This window comes from Hemiscyllium ocellatum, chromosome 13 (assembly GCF_020745735.1).
Source record: "Hemiscyllium ocellatum isolate sHemOce1 chromosome 13, sHemOce1.pat.X.cur, whole genome shotgun sequence".
In the NCBI taxonomy this organism is placed as follows: Eukaryota; Metazoa; Chordata; class Chondrichthyes; order Orectolobiformes; family Hemiscylliidae; genus Hemiscyllium; species Hemiscyllium ocellatum.
This window is the reverse complement of record NC_083413.1, coordinates 57,584,100-57,599,510: the sequence shown is the minus strand read 5'-3', so window position 1 is coordinate 57,599,510 and position 15,411 is coordinate 57,584,100. Positions and strand designations below refer to the sequence as shown.

Sequence of the window (15,411 nt, the reverse complement as noted above, 5' to 3'; positions counted from 1 at the left end):
AACTCTTTACTAAATGTTTTCAACTGAAAATAGCATAGACTTTTGATTCTAAATGAGCATCTTCCTTGTTTGTACAGCCAGAATGTGAAATATGATGACATTCCTGCTGAGCATCGTGCGGAAGCTGCAGATCGACGTCAGGAACTGATTGAGTGTGTAGCCAATGCAGATGAACTGTTGGGTGAAATGTTTCTGGAAGAGAAAATCCCTACAGTTCTGGATTTAAAGGTGAGTTTTTATTTATTATAAAGGCAGATTTCAAGGAATGCAAACATTTACTTTTTAGAGATTATTTATTACTGGCACAGCATAAGTATTTAAGAAGGAAATGGGAAAATAATTCTGATGCTAAAACATTTCACATTTGAAACATTTAATTATCTTATTTTTCAGCAAATTTATATGTTTGTTTGTTAGGAAAGATATGGAGCTAAGATATTGAAAACAAAGCAGCTTTTAACAAAAATACTAAATGTGTTCTGATTCTACTTCAAAACTAATATTTTGATGGAAAATTTTATTTGCCGGTGGCTGTATTTTTTGGCCTAATACTTATTTTTCTTCCCACACCCTTTTTAGGCTGCTATCAGGAGAGCAACTATCAGCAGATTATTCTCACCTGTATTAGTAGGAAGTGCTCTGAAAAATAAAGGTGTACAACCACTGTTGGATGCTGTTCTAGACTATCTACCAGACCCAAGTGAGGTCTCAAATTATGCTATTGTTAATCAAGAGTAAGTCCTTTCGATTCAGTGTTTATTGAATTTGAATTCACTGTACATTCATGTAACTTATGAATAAGTGATCATGTTTTTATTGTTATTTTGTCCTTAACTATTGGTAAAGGCAGATGTCAGCAGGTCTTAAGTGTCATAGATTTTCTATTCAATGGATGTTCTATAATTCAGTTGTCCCAGCAAGCAGTGGTGTTCGCAGAAAGCAAGGCTTCCTCTGTGCTTCAAGTTTGGATTCCTAAGCATAAATTTCAGTTTATTGTTAGGATTGATAAAAACAGCTTGAGGACAATTTTGAAAAGGTATTAAAATATTTTGGTATCAATTTGCACGTTTATAACATTTTCAGCACAGAAAATTTTTCCAAACGTTTCATGGCATGATGATCAAAATATTACTGGTGAAGGCGGTATGTAGGAGAGGTGTACAGGTGAAGGCTACGAAATTGGGGAGGAACTAGGAAGGAATTTAAATACAGTTTTGAATCTTAAACTTAGTGCATTGTAAGTACTAAAAACAAATGTAGATCAATAAGGACAGCAACATTGGTTCATCAGGGTTGGATCAGGGATCTCATGTGAGCAGCAGAAGTTTTGGATGCACTGATGTTTACATCAATTTATTCGCTAGTATGTCTGAAATCAAAATGACAGATTTTATTTGCTGCTTTGTTTTCTTCAGGAATTCTGAGGACAAAACAAAAGTTCTAATGGACCCCAAAAGAGATGCCTCTCAACCATTTGTTGGCTTGGCCTTTAAACTGGAGGTATTTCTAGAATTTACAGTTCATTAAACATTCAAGTCCAGAGGGTGTTAGAAGTTTAACGCTCTTGTTACTACTCAAACTAACAAGGTGCAGAAGAGCACTTTTTGAAAATCATATAAATTTAGCAGACAATGATAACCATATTGAAAATAATTGTGTGTAATTAATAGACCTACTGCAACACTTGTAAGCTCACCTAAAGAACTGAAGCATCGTACAGTTCTTGGAATTGAGGATTTTTATAAGCTGATAAGGCCTCATTATTCCTTAGTTATCTCTGCTAATTCCCATTAATTTATTTCTTAAGTTGTTGTGGTTCTGTTCGCCGAGCTGGGAAGTTGTGTTGCAGACGTTTCGTCCCCTGTCTAGGTGACATCCTCAGTACTTGGGACCCTCCGGTGAAGTGCTTCTGTGATCTTTCCTCTGGCATTTGTAGTGGTTTGAATCTGCCGCTTCCGGTTGTCAGTTCCAGCTGTCCGTCGCAGTGGCTGATATATTGCGTCCAGGTCGATGTTCTTATTGATTGAATCTGTGGATGAGTGCCATACCTATAGAAATTCCCTGGCTGTTCTCTGTTTGGCTTGTCCTATAATAGTAGTGTTGTCCCAGTCGAATTCATGTTGCTTGTCATCTGAGTGTGTGGCTACTATGGATAGCTGGTCGTGTCATTTCGTGACTAGTTGGTGTTCATGGATGCGGATCCTTAGCTGTCTTCCTGTTTGTCCTATCCGTTCGCCAAAAACGGATACCCCCACAATTTCATTAACAGATGCTTAAGAGAAAGACAATAGAATGAAGACACACCACAACCCAAAGGACTAGCCACACTACCATATATCAAGAGCATTTCCGAACTGACAGCCAGACTACTGCGACCACTAGGACTCATAACAGCCACTCTCAGACAACAACTCACCAGAATGAAGGACCCGATACCCAGCATGAGGAAAACCAATGCAGTGTACAAAATCCCATGCAAGGACTGCACAAAACACTACATAGGACAAACTAACGATCCGCATCCATGTACGCTAACTAGCCACGAAACGACACGACCAGCTATCCTTAGTAGCCACACACTCAGATGACAAACAACATGAATTCGACTGGGACAACACTACTATTAAAGGACAAGCCAAACAGAAAGCAGCCAGGGAATTCCTAGAGGTATGGCACTCATCCACAGATTCAATCAATAAGCACATCGACCTGGACCCAATATACCAACCACTGCAACAGACAGCTGGAACTGATAACCGGAAGTGGCATATTCAAACCACTACAAATGCCGGAGGAAAGATCACAGAAGCGCTTCACAGGAGGCTCCCAAGCACTGAGGATGTCACTGAGACAGGGGACGAAACATCTGCAACACGAATTCCCAGCTCGGCGAACAGAACCACAACAACAAGCACCCGAGCTACAAATCTTTTCACAAACCTATTTCTTAAGTCATGCCATGTGAGAATCCACAACTTTATCAAAAGTTAGTTGTTATCCCAAATCAAAACTGCTTTTGTCAAGAATAATACCAAAAGTTTGTTTACCTTATTGAAAATGTTATTTAATTCATTCAATTAGAGATGTTGCAAAGTGATTACTGAACACGTTTGCAGACACTAATTATCCAAACTATCCAAAAACTGTACATGCTCACTGCTATTTCTCAAAGTGCATGTTGCAATGAATTTTAAAAATGAATATAAAAGTCCTAAGTATAAAACTTCATTTTTCTTAGACAATATAGTCTTCCATTCCTTTTTTTTTCCTTTTTAGATATTTGATACGTATTTTACTTCTTTGTTGAAATAAATTTGAGAGTTGGCATGCTCGTTTGCCTACTCCTGGGTGTCAACAAGCATAACGTTGCTGAACAAAGTCTACCTTCAGCAATGTCACTGCTGAACCTCATTCCAAACAGGATATGCCCTTGAAAGAGTTAGTATTAAATTATAACTTCTTGAATTAATGTCAAACATCTGTCCTGATGGCATATTAAATTGCCATAAAGCTGTCCAGTTTGCCTGAATGTTTGATAAATGTGTGGTAGTTCTCAAGAATGAACAAGGCAACCTGTTGCTGAATCTCTTTCAGCTAAATGTCTGATAGAAAGTTTAATTCCCACTAACCAACATTCATTTACAATAAAGTCAACCTATATTCCGTTTTCATTCTATTAACAGAAGCTTACTTAACCGGCAAGCGCTAAAGGTTTATATATGTTATGTATATTTAAAGGAAGTGAAGGGAGCACAGTTATGATGAAAGTGAGAAATGTAATTGACTGCAATGCAACACAAAGAATTGCAGACACGAAGTGAGGAAAAGGGGCTAGCATTTGCAATAGTCAGAAAATAATTTTGCACTTATTAGGCATGTTCATATGGATTATCTGAAGTTTAGAAATATGAATGGATGAAATTTTAACTCCATCAAAATCCATCCATTTGTACAGAATTAAAATTCAGCCTTCTGTGAGAGAAATTACTGAACTGTCAACATTGAAAAGATTATAATTTCAGCTTCTGAAATAATGAAAACTGTAACCGAAACACACATGCTCTATAAAGTTAGCTTAAACTTGAATGAAGGTATTATTTAATTCCCTATCTTTACAAACAGCATAATTTCAAATTAATAATCTCAATATTGCATACAGTATGTTGCATTAGAGAGTGATACTAATGAAAAGGTGGGCTAAAATCAACTTAATTAGCTTTCCTTTAACTTTGCAGGCTGGCCGATATGGGCAGTTGACTTATATTCGAGTTTATCAAGGTATGCTAAAGAAGAGTGAAAACATTTATAATACACGAACAGGCAAGAAGATTAGAGTACAGCGTTTAGTCCGAATGCATGCTGATCAGATGGAGGTAAGGTTTTTAACCTGATACATTTTATTTTGTCTCCTCTTCCCATCTATCCTGAAATAAGCAATGTGAGTGGATGTTCTGATATCCAGTGTCTGTCTATTTATCCGTACGAGTTATTTTGTGTTAAAAATAATAATAGCCTGTTAGAAATTGGATAAGTTCTGCAGGCTGATGGCTAAGCCAGTCTTCCCAGGTGTGTAGCAATAGGGGCATTGTTTGAAAAATTGGGAAAATCATGTTAGATCAGCAGTAAGGAGATTCCAGATGTCAAGAGCAAGAAGTCCCATTTTCCAGCCTAATGCTAAAGATGGGAATTCTTGCTCGTGAGCAACGAAGAGGCCTATTTGCAATTAATAACATATATTCACATCTTAATATTATCTTGTGTAATTATGTATAGTTTCCCAATCTCCCATTCACCAACAGAAAATGGATGGCAACAATTCCTGACATGAAAGTCAGGTAGTAACTTGGTGACTCTAGTTTGCTGCTTACTTTTCCAGATGTCCAACAGTCACCAGAATCTCATGGCATGCTTAACAGATATTAATGATAGGTTCTGTCCTCCTCCCTCCTCCTTCTAGGACCTTCTGGTCCCTGATCATAAAGTGGACTGCCAATTGTCCTCCTATCCAACTAGTTGGAGGCAATGAGGCAACTGACAGGAACCATGTTTGTTCTTGAGGTTTAAACTATTGTGGATATATAGTGCCTACTATGTTATATATTGTGTGTGTAAATGTGAATTTAGGTGCTTTTCTTAAAATAAGGGTTGATAATGATAGATTACATTTGGGTTTAAGCTCATCTTATAACCATGTGACAAATTAAATAGTGATGGCTGATTCATTGTTCAGCTAGGAAACTGAAGTAAAGTCAGTTAATCATCATATGTTCAGTACAGTGCATTGCTAGTGGATTGCTTTCATTGATTTGGAGATAATGATTAAAAACTGTACAGTCATTAAAGTTAGTTGGATTTTGTTTCTGCATGCAAATGCTAATAATATTTACAAGTTCTTGTATTAGGATAGATACTACAAAGCTAAAGAAAGTTGGAACTGTTTCATAAGCAATGTTTCCAACAATGCAGCTTTCTCCTGTTGTGACAAAATTTAGTTGAAATTGCACGCATTTATCCATTGTGGGCTTTAATCCCGCAAGTTTCCAAATCAGCCAAACTTAGTGTGTTACGGAAATTGTACTTAAAATGGATGAGTAGTTAGCTATTTCACTAAACTTCATATGAGGCAAAGAGACTTTGGTGACTAGTTTTTAAGAATGCCAATTTACATGATTATTTTATTTGTCTTCCATAGGACGTTGAGGAGGTTTATGCTGGTGACATTTGTGCTCTGTTTGGCATTGATTGTGCCAGTGGTGATACATTCACGGCAAGAACAAACTGTAACCTTTCAATGGTAGGGAAGAAATTTAAAATATTCAAGCATTGATAGTTTCTTCAACAGTTCCTCTAGAGAATATCTCTTGTCTCCGAAATCCCATAAATGTTCACGTAAAAATGTGGGACCTTGAGTCATTTATGAGATCAAGTACCTGTCATCATGGATCACTCTGTGGTTGAATCTGTATTACCTATTAGGGTCCTAATGGCTGACATGGATCAGTGCTTGGCAATAATTCCAAAGAGGATTGGATGGTACATGGAGGTTCTTCTCATTTACCAGGAGCACTGTCCTGTCCTGTGTTCAGTCTACCTTCCTTTTCTCCAGTTACTCCCTCATAAAGATTGCCTGTGCCTCATCAATCTCCTTTCAGATTTTCTCAGTATCCTTCTTGGTGATTCATTTGTTTTGAGTTCATTCTGTTGGTTTGAGAACTCATATTGACCTAATTCTGCAGAGGATTTGTCACACATGTAATCTTCTGTTGTGAATGCGTTCACAAAATATTATTTTCAGTTTTCTATCCATCCTCAATTTGGACCTTGTTTGCACTATTTATGGTTCTCTGATTTTCTGTGACAAGCCTTTTGTTGAAGTATTAGAATTCACACCTATGCATTTTATGATAGAGTTTCTTCCCTTCAAATCTGCTGGAGCTCGCGTTTCGCTGTTTTTGCAGTTTATAGAGTTTCTTGTTTAGAGTTTCTTGACCACTCATCTGGTTGATGACTTTATGCCTCTGTTAAATCTTTCTGGGACCTGATTCCCTCCTTGCACCTACCATATCCATTTTGTGCTTTCCTGTTGTTAACTCAGTGTTCCATAAAATTTGCCTTTGTCCGTTATGGTTTTGGTGCAGCCTTTCCTCCTGTGTCAGTCATTTTTCCACTGAATTTATTCCCAGTTTAAAATGAAAGCTTTATTACGTATGCCATTAATATCAATGGAAGTAATGTTTTTGCTACTATTGGTCTGTTTGTTTGTAAATACAGAGGAACCTTGATTATCCGAATGAGATGGGCGGGCAGTATTTCATTGGAATAATTGATTATTTGTTTAGTTAGACCATAAGACATAGGAGTGGAAGTAAGGCCATTCGGCTCATCGAGTCCACTCCGCCATTCAATCATGGCTGATGGGCATTTCAACTTCACTTACCCACATTCTCCCCGTAGCCCTTAATTCCACGTGACATCAAGAATCTATCAATCTCTGCCTTGAAGACATTGTGTTCCGGCCTCCACTGCACTCTGTGGCAATGAATTCCACAGGCCCACCACCCTCTGGCTGAAGAAATGTCTCCGCATTTCTGTTCTGAATTGACCCCCTCTAATTCTAAGGCTGTGTCCACGGGTCCTGGTCTCCTCGCCTAACGGAAACAATTTCCTAGCGTCCACCCTTTCCAAGCCATGTATTATCTTGTAAGTTTCTATTAAATCTCCCCTTAATCTTCTAAACTCCAATGAATACACTCTCAGAATCCTCAGCCGTTCCTCGTATGTTAGACCTACCATTCCAGGGATCATCCGTGTGAATCTCTGCTGGACACGTTCCAGTGCTCTCTTGAGATAAATGGCAACATTGCAATCGCTTTCTTAATTACGGACTCAACCTGCATGTTTACCTTTAAAGAATCCTCGACTAGCACTCCCAGATCCCTTTGTAGTTTGGCTTTACGAATTTTCTCACCGTTTAGAAAGTAGTCCATGCTTTTATTCTTTTTTCCAAAGTGCAAGACCTTGCATTTGCTCACGTTGAATTCCATCAACCATTTCCTGGACCACTCTCCCAAACTGTCTAGATCCTTCTGCGGCCTCCCCACTTCCTCAGTAATACCTGCTTGTCCACCTAACTTCGTATTATCGGCAAACTTCGCTAGAATGCCCCCAGTCCCTTCATCCAGATCATTAATATATAACGTGAACAGCTGCGGCCCCAACACTGAACCCTGCGGGACACCGCTAGTCACCGGCTGCCATTCCGAAAAAAACCTTTTATCCCAACTCTTTGCCTTCTGTCAGACAGCCAATCCTCAATCCATACCAGTAGCTCACCTCGAACACCATGGGCCCTCACCTTGCTTAGCAGCCTCCTGTGTGGCACCTTATCAAAGGCCTTTTAGAAGTCTAGATAGACCACATCCACTGGGTTTCCCTGGTCTAACTTACTTGTCACCTCTTCAGAGAATTCCAACAGGTTTGTCAGACATGACCTCCCCAATGCCTCTCCTCTGGGGCTCGGGGTCTTGTCAAGTTTCCTTTTTCCTCACTCTCCCTGCCTTGCTCCCCCTCTCTGTCTCAGGGTTTGTTTCTGAGCAGAAATACACTTGTGTGTAAGGGCCCTGCAGCATTGCTGAAGCCTCCCGCATCCCCCCAGTCATTTCAGTGGGATCAACACAGCGAGTACTTGCTAAGTCTGCTTCCCGTTCAGGAGACTAGGAAACAGCACAGTGTGTGTGAGCCCCTACCCCGTCCACCCCTAACCTGGCTCCCATCTGCCATTCAATCCAGTCCAACCCCCCGTTCACCCCCCAACCCCACCCACCCCAACCATCCTGTCTGCCCCTGCCCATCCCCAACCCCTTCCAGCTCTGCCCCCAACTCTGCCTGCCCGCCTACCCTGTCCAACCTCACCCCCCCATCGTCCCTCCTTACCCATCCAACTCCAACCCCTGTCTGCCCTCACCCCGCCCCTCATATGCCCCCAGCTGACTCCCTCTTCCCCACTCCCTTCCCTGACCGTCAGTCCCCCGACCCACCTCCAGGGCAGCCGGACTGGACACCAACTCTAAGACTGCAGCTGCGTTTGGGGGCAGGGGGTGGTGAGTCTCAAAGTAGCACACGCGAGCACGTGCATACACAGACAAACATAAGGTTTTGCTACAACATTTTGACAAGTTCTACCTTTGCCCTCAGGCCAATCTTGGAAAGATTATCTGAGGAAGTGAGGTTTAGGGTACACCCCTGTGTAGAACACCATGGAAAGTGTGGAGGGAGAGAAAGAGAGAGGGCGGGTGATCAGTCATTTGGAGACGGTGGCTGGCCTCCCATTGATGTCCAGGACTGTTTTCTGCAGCATTTCAGTAAGCTGAGTTCACTTTTAATCATTGTAAACAAAAGATATGATCAGTGTTGGAAACACCTCTTTGATGCAATGTTTCTATCGGGACCTTGAGAGCATCTTCAGATAATCCAAAATTCGGATAATTGATATTTGGATATTCGAGGTTCCTCTGTTTTACGTTTCAAAAACTAATGGACAGATTTCAACAATATTTGGTAGATGGGTTAGGGTCCAAAGGAAAACTGACTAGTTGTAGTCAAAGATATAGATTGGAATCCTGGAGTTTTTAAACTGATCAACCTGCTACTGTTGGGAGAGAGGGTAACTCAATTTTTTACCCTTTGGAATATTGTGATTTGTCATTATTCTGGCCCAATTTGTCATAGCTGTCAAAATATGAATAGTATTTTCTGATGTGTAGATAATTAATATGCCCTTAACAGGTAAAGAAAATGATTGATAAGGTTAATGGAATATATCTTTATATCTAAAGGACTGGAGTATTCGGACAAAAGTTATGCTGCAGCTATACAAAACCCTGGTTAGATCCTACCTGGAGTACTGTGGACAGATCTGAGCACCACACTTTAGGAAAGATATGTTAGCGTTGAGGGAATATTATATAGATTTGTAAAAATGAGACCTGGACTTCAGGAGTTAGATTATAAGGAGGGATTATACAAATTAGACCTCTTTTCTCCAGAATTTAGAAGGTTAAGGGTAACCTGATTGAATCGTCAAGATATGAACAGAAAAATACAGGATAGACGAAAGTAAACTATTTCCACTGGTTGTAAATTCTAGAATTAGGAAGCACTGTCTAAAAATTAGGACCAGACTGTACAAGAGAGATGTAAGGAAGCACTTCTACACACAATGGGCGGTAGAGGTTTCAAATTTACTGTTACAAACAGTAGTTGGTGCTTGTTCAGTTATTATTTTTCTGACATAGATAATTTTTTCTTAGTTGATGTTAAGAAATATAGGCCAAAGGCAGGTATATGTAATTAGGCCATAGGTCAGCCATGATTTTATTGAATGGTGGAACAGACTTGAGGGCCGAAATGGCTTACCACTGGTCCTATGTTAGAGCAGGTTATTGGATGCAGATTGAAATGAAATTTCTGCAGTGAGATAGAAGTGCTTAATAACCTTTCTCTTTTCAGCTTTGGAGCTCGAGTATCAAGTAGGCAGGGTAAAATGTGAAGGAAGAACTGCACAGTTGTAATAATGTAGAGGTTACATAGTGTGACAAAGGTATGACTTTAGTGAGTGTCTTTGTCAAATGTTTGTTGAACTAGCAAGTCGGAGCACATTAATTCTGTTTCAATTCAAAGCTTCATTTGGGGAAATTTGAAAGAATTATATTACATAAATGTTAATTTGTGATAATTTTAGCATCAAACTATTTCTGCACATTTATTTGAAAAGTACATTTCTACCGTCCATTTACTAATTTGGAAAAATCATCAGATGGTTTACAAAATGTGGTGGGAAAAAGAAAATAAATGTAGTTACTGTCTCCCACATTCTTCTAGTAAGCTAGCCCTACAGCAGACAAATTGAAAAAGTATACTTTTATCAACAAGGGAACCCAGTACTGTATTGTACAGTGGATTTCATATTCTCCTGAACTTGAAGACTGTATGATATCTGGAAGGGCTTCACCAATGATCAGTGGGCACAAAACTAAGTTTGATATTTTTAAGTCATGCGATTTTAAAATGATAACTCTTAAGTATAGTACTGTAATTGAATAATACAGAACTATAAGAATCTGACATCTGAATAGTTTATATTATTAGTAATTATTCTATTTTTAAATGTTACACAGGAATCTATTCATGTCCCTGACCCTGTAATATCGGTGGCAATACAACCTGTCAACAAGGTCTGTAAAATTGGGAGAAAATAATTGTGCTATTTAAACTTTGTAGGTTTGATGTTTTTTAAAGAATATGCTTGATGTAAATTGGAAATTCAGGCTTGAGTCTCTACCTTGCATAATGTTTGTATTCTGATTCTAAATGAAAGCTGATTTATTTTTCTCTCGCTGTGTTTTTATTGAAGCATGCATTTTTTTTCCAGGGTTAGTTACATACTATAAAATGAAAGTCAGATGTAGCAGAAATAAATCAAAATATGCAGAAAATGTAAAAGAGCTTGAAATCAGATACAAGTGCTAAAATATTGTGAAATTAAAGCTATGATATGAAAATTCAGGAATGAAAATGTGAATTTGTGACCTATTTTCTTTACATGAATGCAATAATGATTTAATTTGAAGTATTCTTGCAGTTATTGGATCCAGTCGTTGTGATGAAATAAATACACTTATTTAAATAATTTAGGTCTGTCAAATGTATTTAGTATCAGAAAGATCATTTTAATTAATATTGTACATATTCTTCTTTGAACTGTGATTTTTAGAAAGTAAAAGAATTCTTAGATACTTTCCGAAGAATTCTGAAAGACTTCCCAAACTCAAAGTCTCAATATTTTGCTGCAACTTAATATACATGTTGCAGCTTTGTTCAGGAATAGAAGGATCTAATTTTCTTTTCCAGGTTTTGTAACTATATTGAAACTACAAATACATTGTTTTCACTAAGACAGTTAAAAAAAAATGATAAAATGTTCTGTTTCAGAATGATTTGGATAAATTTTCCAAAGGAATTGGCAGATTTACACGAGAGGACCCCACTTTTAGAGTTACTTATGACCCTGAGAGCAGAGAAACAATTGTATCTGGAATGGGAGAATTACACTTGGAAATATATGCACAGGTATTTCACCTACTATAATTTATATACTTTTAATTTTGGCATAGTTCATTAGGTGTTTTGTGAAAATTGGGTTTCTAACTGACTGCATTTCAGATGTCCACAGTACTACGAGATTAAACACAAATGTTTATTATGTTGTTTGAGTGGTTCTGTCAACACTTAAATTAATTGCATTCAGGTGATATGTTGAAGGAAAACTCTAGATTTAAGCTTTTTTTTCCCCACAGTATTCCCAATAACTGAAGGGTCTGTATCATTTAAAAAGGAGATTGTTAATTAGAAATTTGCCTATGAGTTGAAAGGGGATGGGCAGGAAAGGGGAGTTGAGGCAGAGGTAAGATCAGATCTGAAAATGTGTTGCTGGTTAAAGCACAGCAGGTCAGGCAGCATCCAAGGAGCAGGAAATTCGACGTTTAGGGCCAGAGCCCTTCATCAGGAATGAGGAGAGTGTGCCAGGCAGGCTAAGATAAAAGGTAGGGAGGAGGGACTTGGGGGAGGGGCGATGGAGCTGTGATGGGTAGAAGGAGGTCAAGGTGAGGGTGATAGGCTGGAGTGGGGTGGGGCGGAGAGGTCAGGAAGAAGATTGCAGGTTAGGAGGGCGGTGCTGAGTTCGAGGGAACCGACTGAGACAAGGTGGGGGGAGGGAAAATGAGGAAACAGGAGAAATCTGAGTTCATCCCTTGTGGTTGGAGGGTTCCCAGGCGGAAGATGAGGCGCTCTTCCTCCAACCGTCGTGTTGTTATGTTCTGCCGATGGAGGAGTCCAAGGACCTGCATGTCCTCGATGGAGTGGGAGGGAGAGTTAAAGTGTTGAGCCACGGGGTGGTTGGGTTGGTTGGTCCGGGCGTCCCAGAGGTGTTCCCTGAAGCGTTCCGCAAGTAGGCGGCCTGTCTCCCCAATATAGAGGAGGCCACATCGGGTGCAGCAGATGCAATAGATGATGTGTGTGGAGGTGCAGGTGAATTTGTGGCGGATATGGAAGGATCCCTTAGGGCCTTGGGATGAAGGGCTCTGGCCCGAAACGTCGAATTTCCTGTTCCTTGGATGCTGCCTGACCTGCTGTGCTTTAACCAGCAACACATTTTCAGCTCTGATCTCCAGCATCTGCAGACCTCACTTTTTACTATGCAGAGGTAAGATCTGCCATGATTGTACTGAATAGTGGAATAGGCGCATGGGCTGAATTGATTACTCCTGCTCCTACTTCTTAAGTTTGTATAATGGCTTATATTTGGTCACCTTAAAATTCTATTAATATGTAAATTCTATTTAAAACTTGATATAGCTGCTAATTTCATTGCAATGAGAGCATCGTTTGCTTTTTTTTTCCTATTCTGCCCAACCATTGTCAGTTAAGTGGAAATCTGAATGCTGTCATATGCCATTCATGTTATCACTACATATATAATATAAAATCCTATGCATTTTTTAAGGTACTAGATATTGTGATGTTCAGATTTTAATATCCACTGTATTATTTACACTTGCATGACAATGTATGGTACACTTTATGGACTGGTAAAATTTATCTTGCACCAAACCAGCCTGAGTATAAAACAAGCAAGTGCAATCTCCATAATTGTAAAATCATTATACTGAAATTCTTAGTTATTTTCAAAGACAAGGACGGAAAACAAAAAAAAACTGAGTTTTAAAGCCGGATCAAGATTACTGAAGGCTATACCAGCAAGTCTAAGTCCCTAGGTGAGAGGAAAGTGGATAGCGAAATTTCAGAATTTAACTTCCTGATCTGAATTAAATGTACTGGAAATAATTGAGTCATACAGGTTCAGGAATATATATTTAGGCAATTTTATCTTACTGACAGCAAGTAAGCATACAGAATGAGAATTAAGGCACTTAACTACAAATATATTTTTATGCATCAGAAAAGCAATCAGCTGTGCTGCCTTACCACCTCCTCCATTAGCAGAGTAACTAAAACTTTAATTAACATTTAAACATTAAAACTGGTTAATGCTTGAATGAGGTCAATCAGAAGTATCAGTTTGTAATGCCTACAATTTGACATCAGTAGCATGATAACCCATGTAAATATTGAACAGAAAAAGATCAAGTGCTGTTCTCAAAAGGCTATTTAATAATAACAAGTAGCAATGATGTAAATTAAGACCTGCAGCCGCGCTAAGACTTCTTACAAACTATGCAGGTGGGTTTTGGTTTATTTCCCTTGCCCACCTTTTCATATAGAATCATTGAAACAAATATTAAAATTCCAATAAGATACATAAAATTTTAAAAGTTAAAGTCATATTGAGCTATTGAGTCTGTCTTCAGAATAAATGATCTAACTGAAGTCATGTCAGTGCTCGGAATTAATTTATGAGCAACGGTCTCCCAAAATCACAGCTAGAGCGCGAGTGTAAATTAGGCTAGTAAGTACTTGTGGTGATCCCTTTGTATTGCTTTGACTGAATCCATAAATAATATTTAATTATTTTATATTCTCAATATTTAGAGACTAGAGAGAGAATACAATTGTCCCTGTGTAATGGGAAAGCCTAAAGTTGCCTTCAGAGAAACCATCTCTACCTGTGTTCCGTAAGTAGTTCACAACTGTCACTTGACTGGATTTAATTTTCATTAACTACTTTGTAGTTTAAATTGTATTACAAGATTAATTTAACTGAAGTTCAAGAGATTATTTTCCATGTCTTGCCTGAGTTCTACATTCAGTGCCTGATATATTTACTTGGAATCCTTATTCACTGAGCGAAATTTGCGTTTTATAATCCATATCTTCCCTTACTTTCCCATGACAGTGAAAAGCTAAACAACATAACAGAAGTGAGCCATTTAGTTCCATTTTTAAGTAAGGTAGTTCTCCATCTGTATTCAACTTGATCCGTGGCTCCATATCATTTAGTACCTTGGCTAAAGGCAGCCTGTTGATCTCAGATTTAAAATTGTTAATTGATCTAGCATCCACTGATTTGTACAAGAGTTCTCTACACTTTTATCACTCTTTTCAAGATGAAATATTTACCAGCTTCTCTTTTTGAATAATCTTGTTCTGATTTTAAGGCAATGTTTCCTTGCTAAGCTCGCCCACGGACAGAAATCATTTCTATCAATCCAGTGAAATGCTTTTAAAATCTGGAAAACCTCATTCAAATTATTCCACAACATTGTCTTCCAGGAGTACAAACCTAGTTTATGTAATCTGTTGGCCTAATCTCAGTGTATTGGTTTCATTCTGGTGAATCTGCTGCACAGGGGGCTAGATTAGAGTGGTGCTGGAAAAGCACGGCAGTTCAGGCAGCATCTGAGGAGCAGTAAAATCAACGTTTTGGGCAAAAGCCCTTCATCAGGAATACCTGGTGAATCTGCTGCACTCCTACTAAGGCATTCTGAGGTGCACTGTCTGGAATAGTAGTATAGATTTGTTCGTTTGGTGTTAAAGAAAGGACCATAATGCTGGTGAATATGTAGATTAATTATGTCAGTGACATATTTAATTTGTAAGAAGATTTAGTTAAGTGGCACTACAGTGGCCTTATGCATTCTAACACCAACACATATATTGAATCTCTGTCGTGAGAAATCCATTGCTGGTGCCTTTGCAACTATTCACATTGCATCATTTGAAGCAATTGATTCAATTGTGATCTCTAAACTGCTTTCCCAGCCATATGAGTAAAAACATCCTAACACTATTCCAATTTATACTTGAGGAAAACTGTTAAATGTCTGTCTTGAATTCTGACTTTGACCATTTTTCAGGCATATGCTCACTCTCACTGGAAAGCTTAGAGATGATTTC

General features: G+C 38.7%; 1 protein-coding gene across 1 annotated transcript in view; it reads left to right on the top strand.

The window, feature by feature from the left end:
• The window catches only part of gfm1 (G elongation factor, mitochondrial 1), a 49,328-nt gene that overhangs the window by 14,135 nt on the left and 19,782 nt on the right, over positions 1-15,411 (top strand). Inside the window, exons 6-13 of the mRNA XM_060834852.1 lie at positions 78-228; positions 580-734; positions 1,416-1,500; positions 4,236-4,373; positions 5,693-5,794; positions 10,677-10,733; positions 11,491-11,628; positions 14,107-14,189. Coding sequence (XP_060690835.1) covers positions 78-228; positions 580-734; positions 1,416-1,500; positions 4,236-4,373; positions 5,693-5,794; positions 10,677-10,733; positions 11,491-11,628; positions 14,107-14,189 — 909 coding nt within the window. The remainder of the gene's footprint in view (positions 1-77; positions 229-579; positions 735-1,415; positions 1,501-4,235; positions 4,374-5,692; positions 5,795-10,676; positions 10,734-11,490; positions 11,629-14,106; positions 14,190-15,411) is intronic.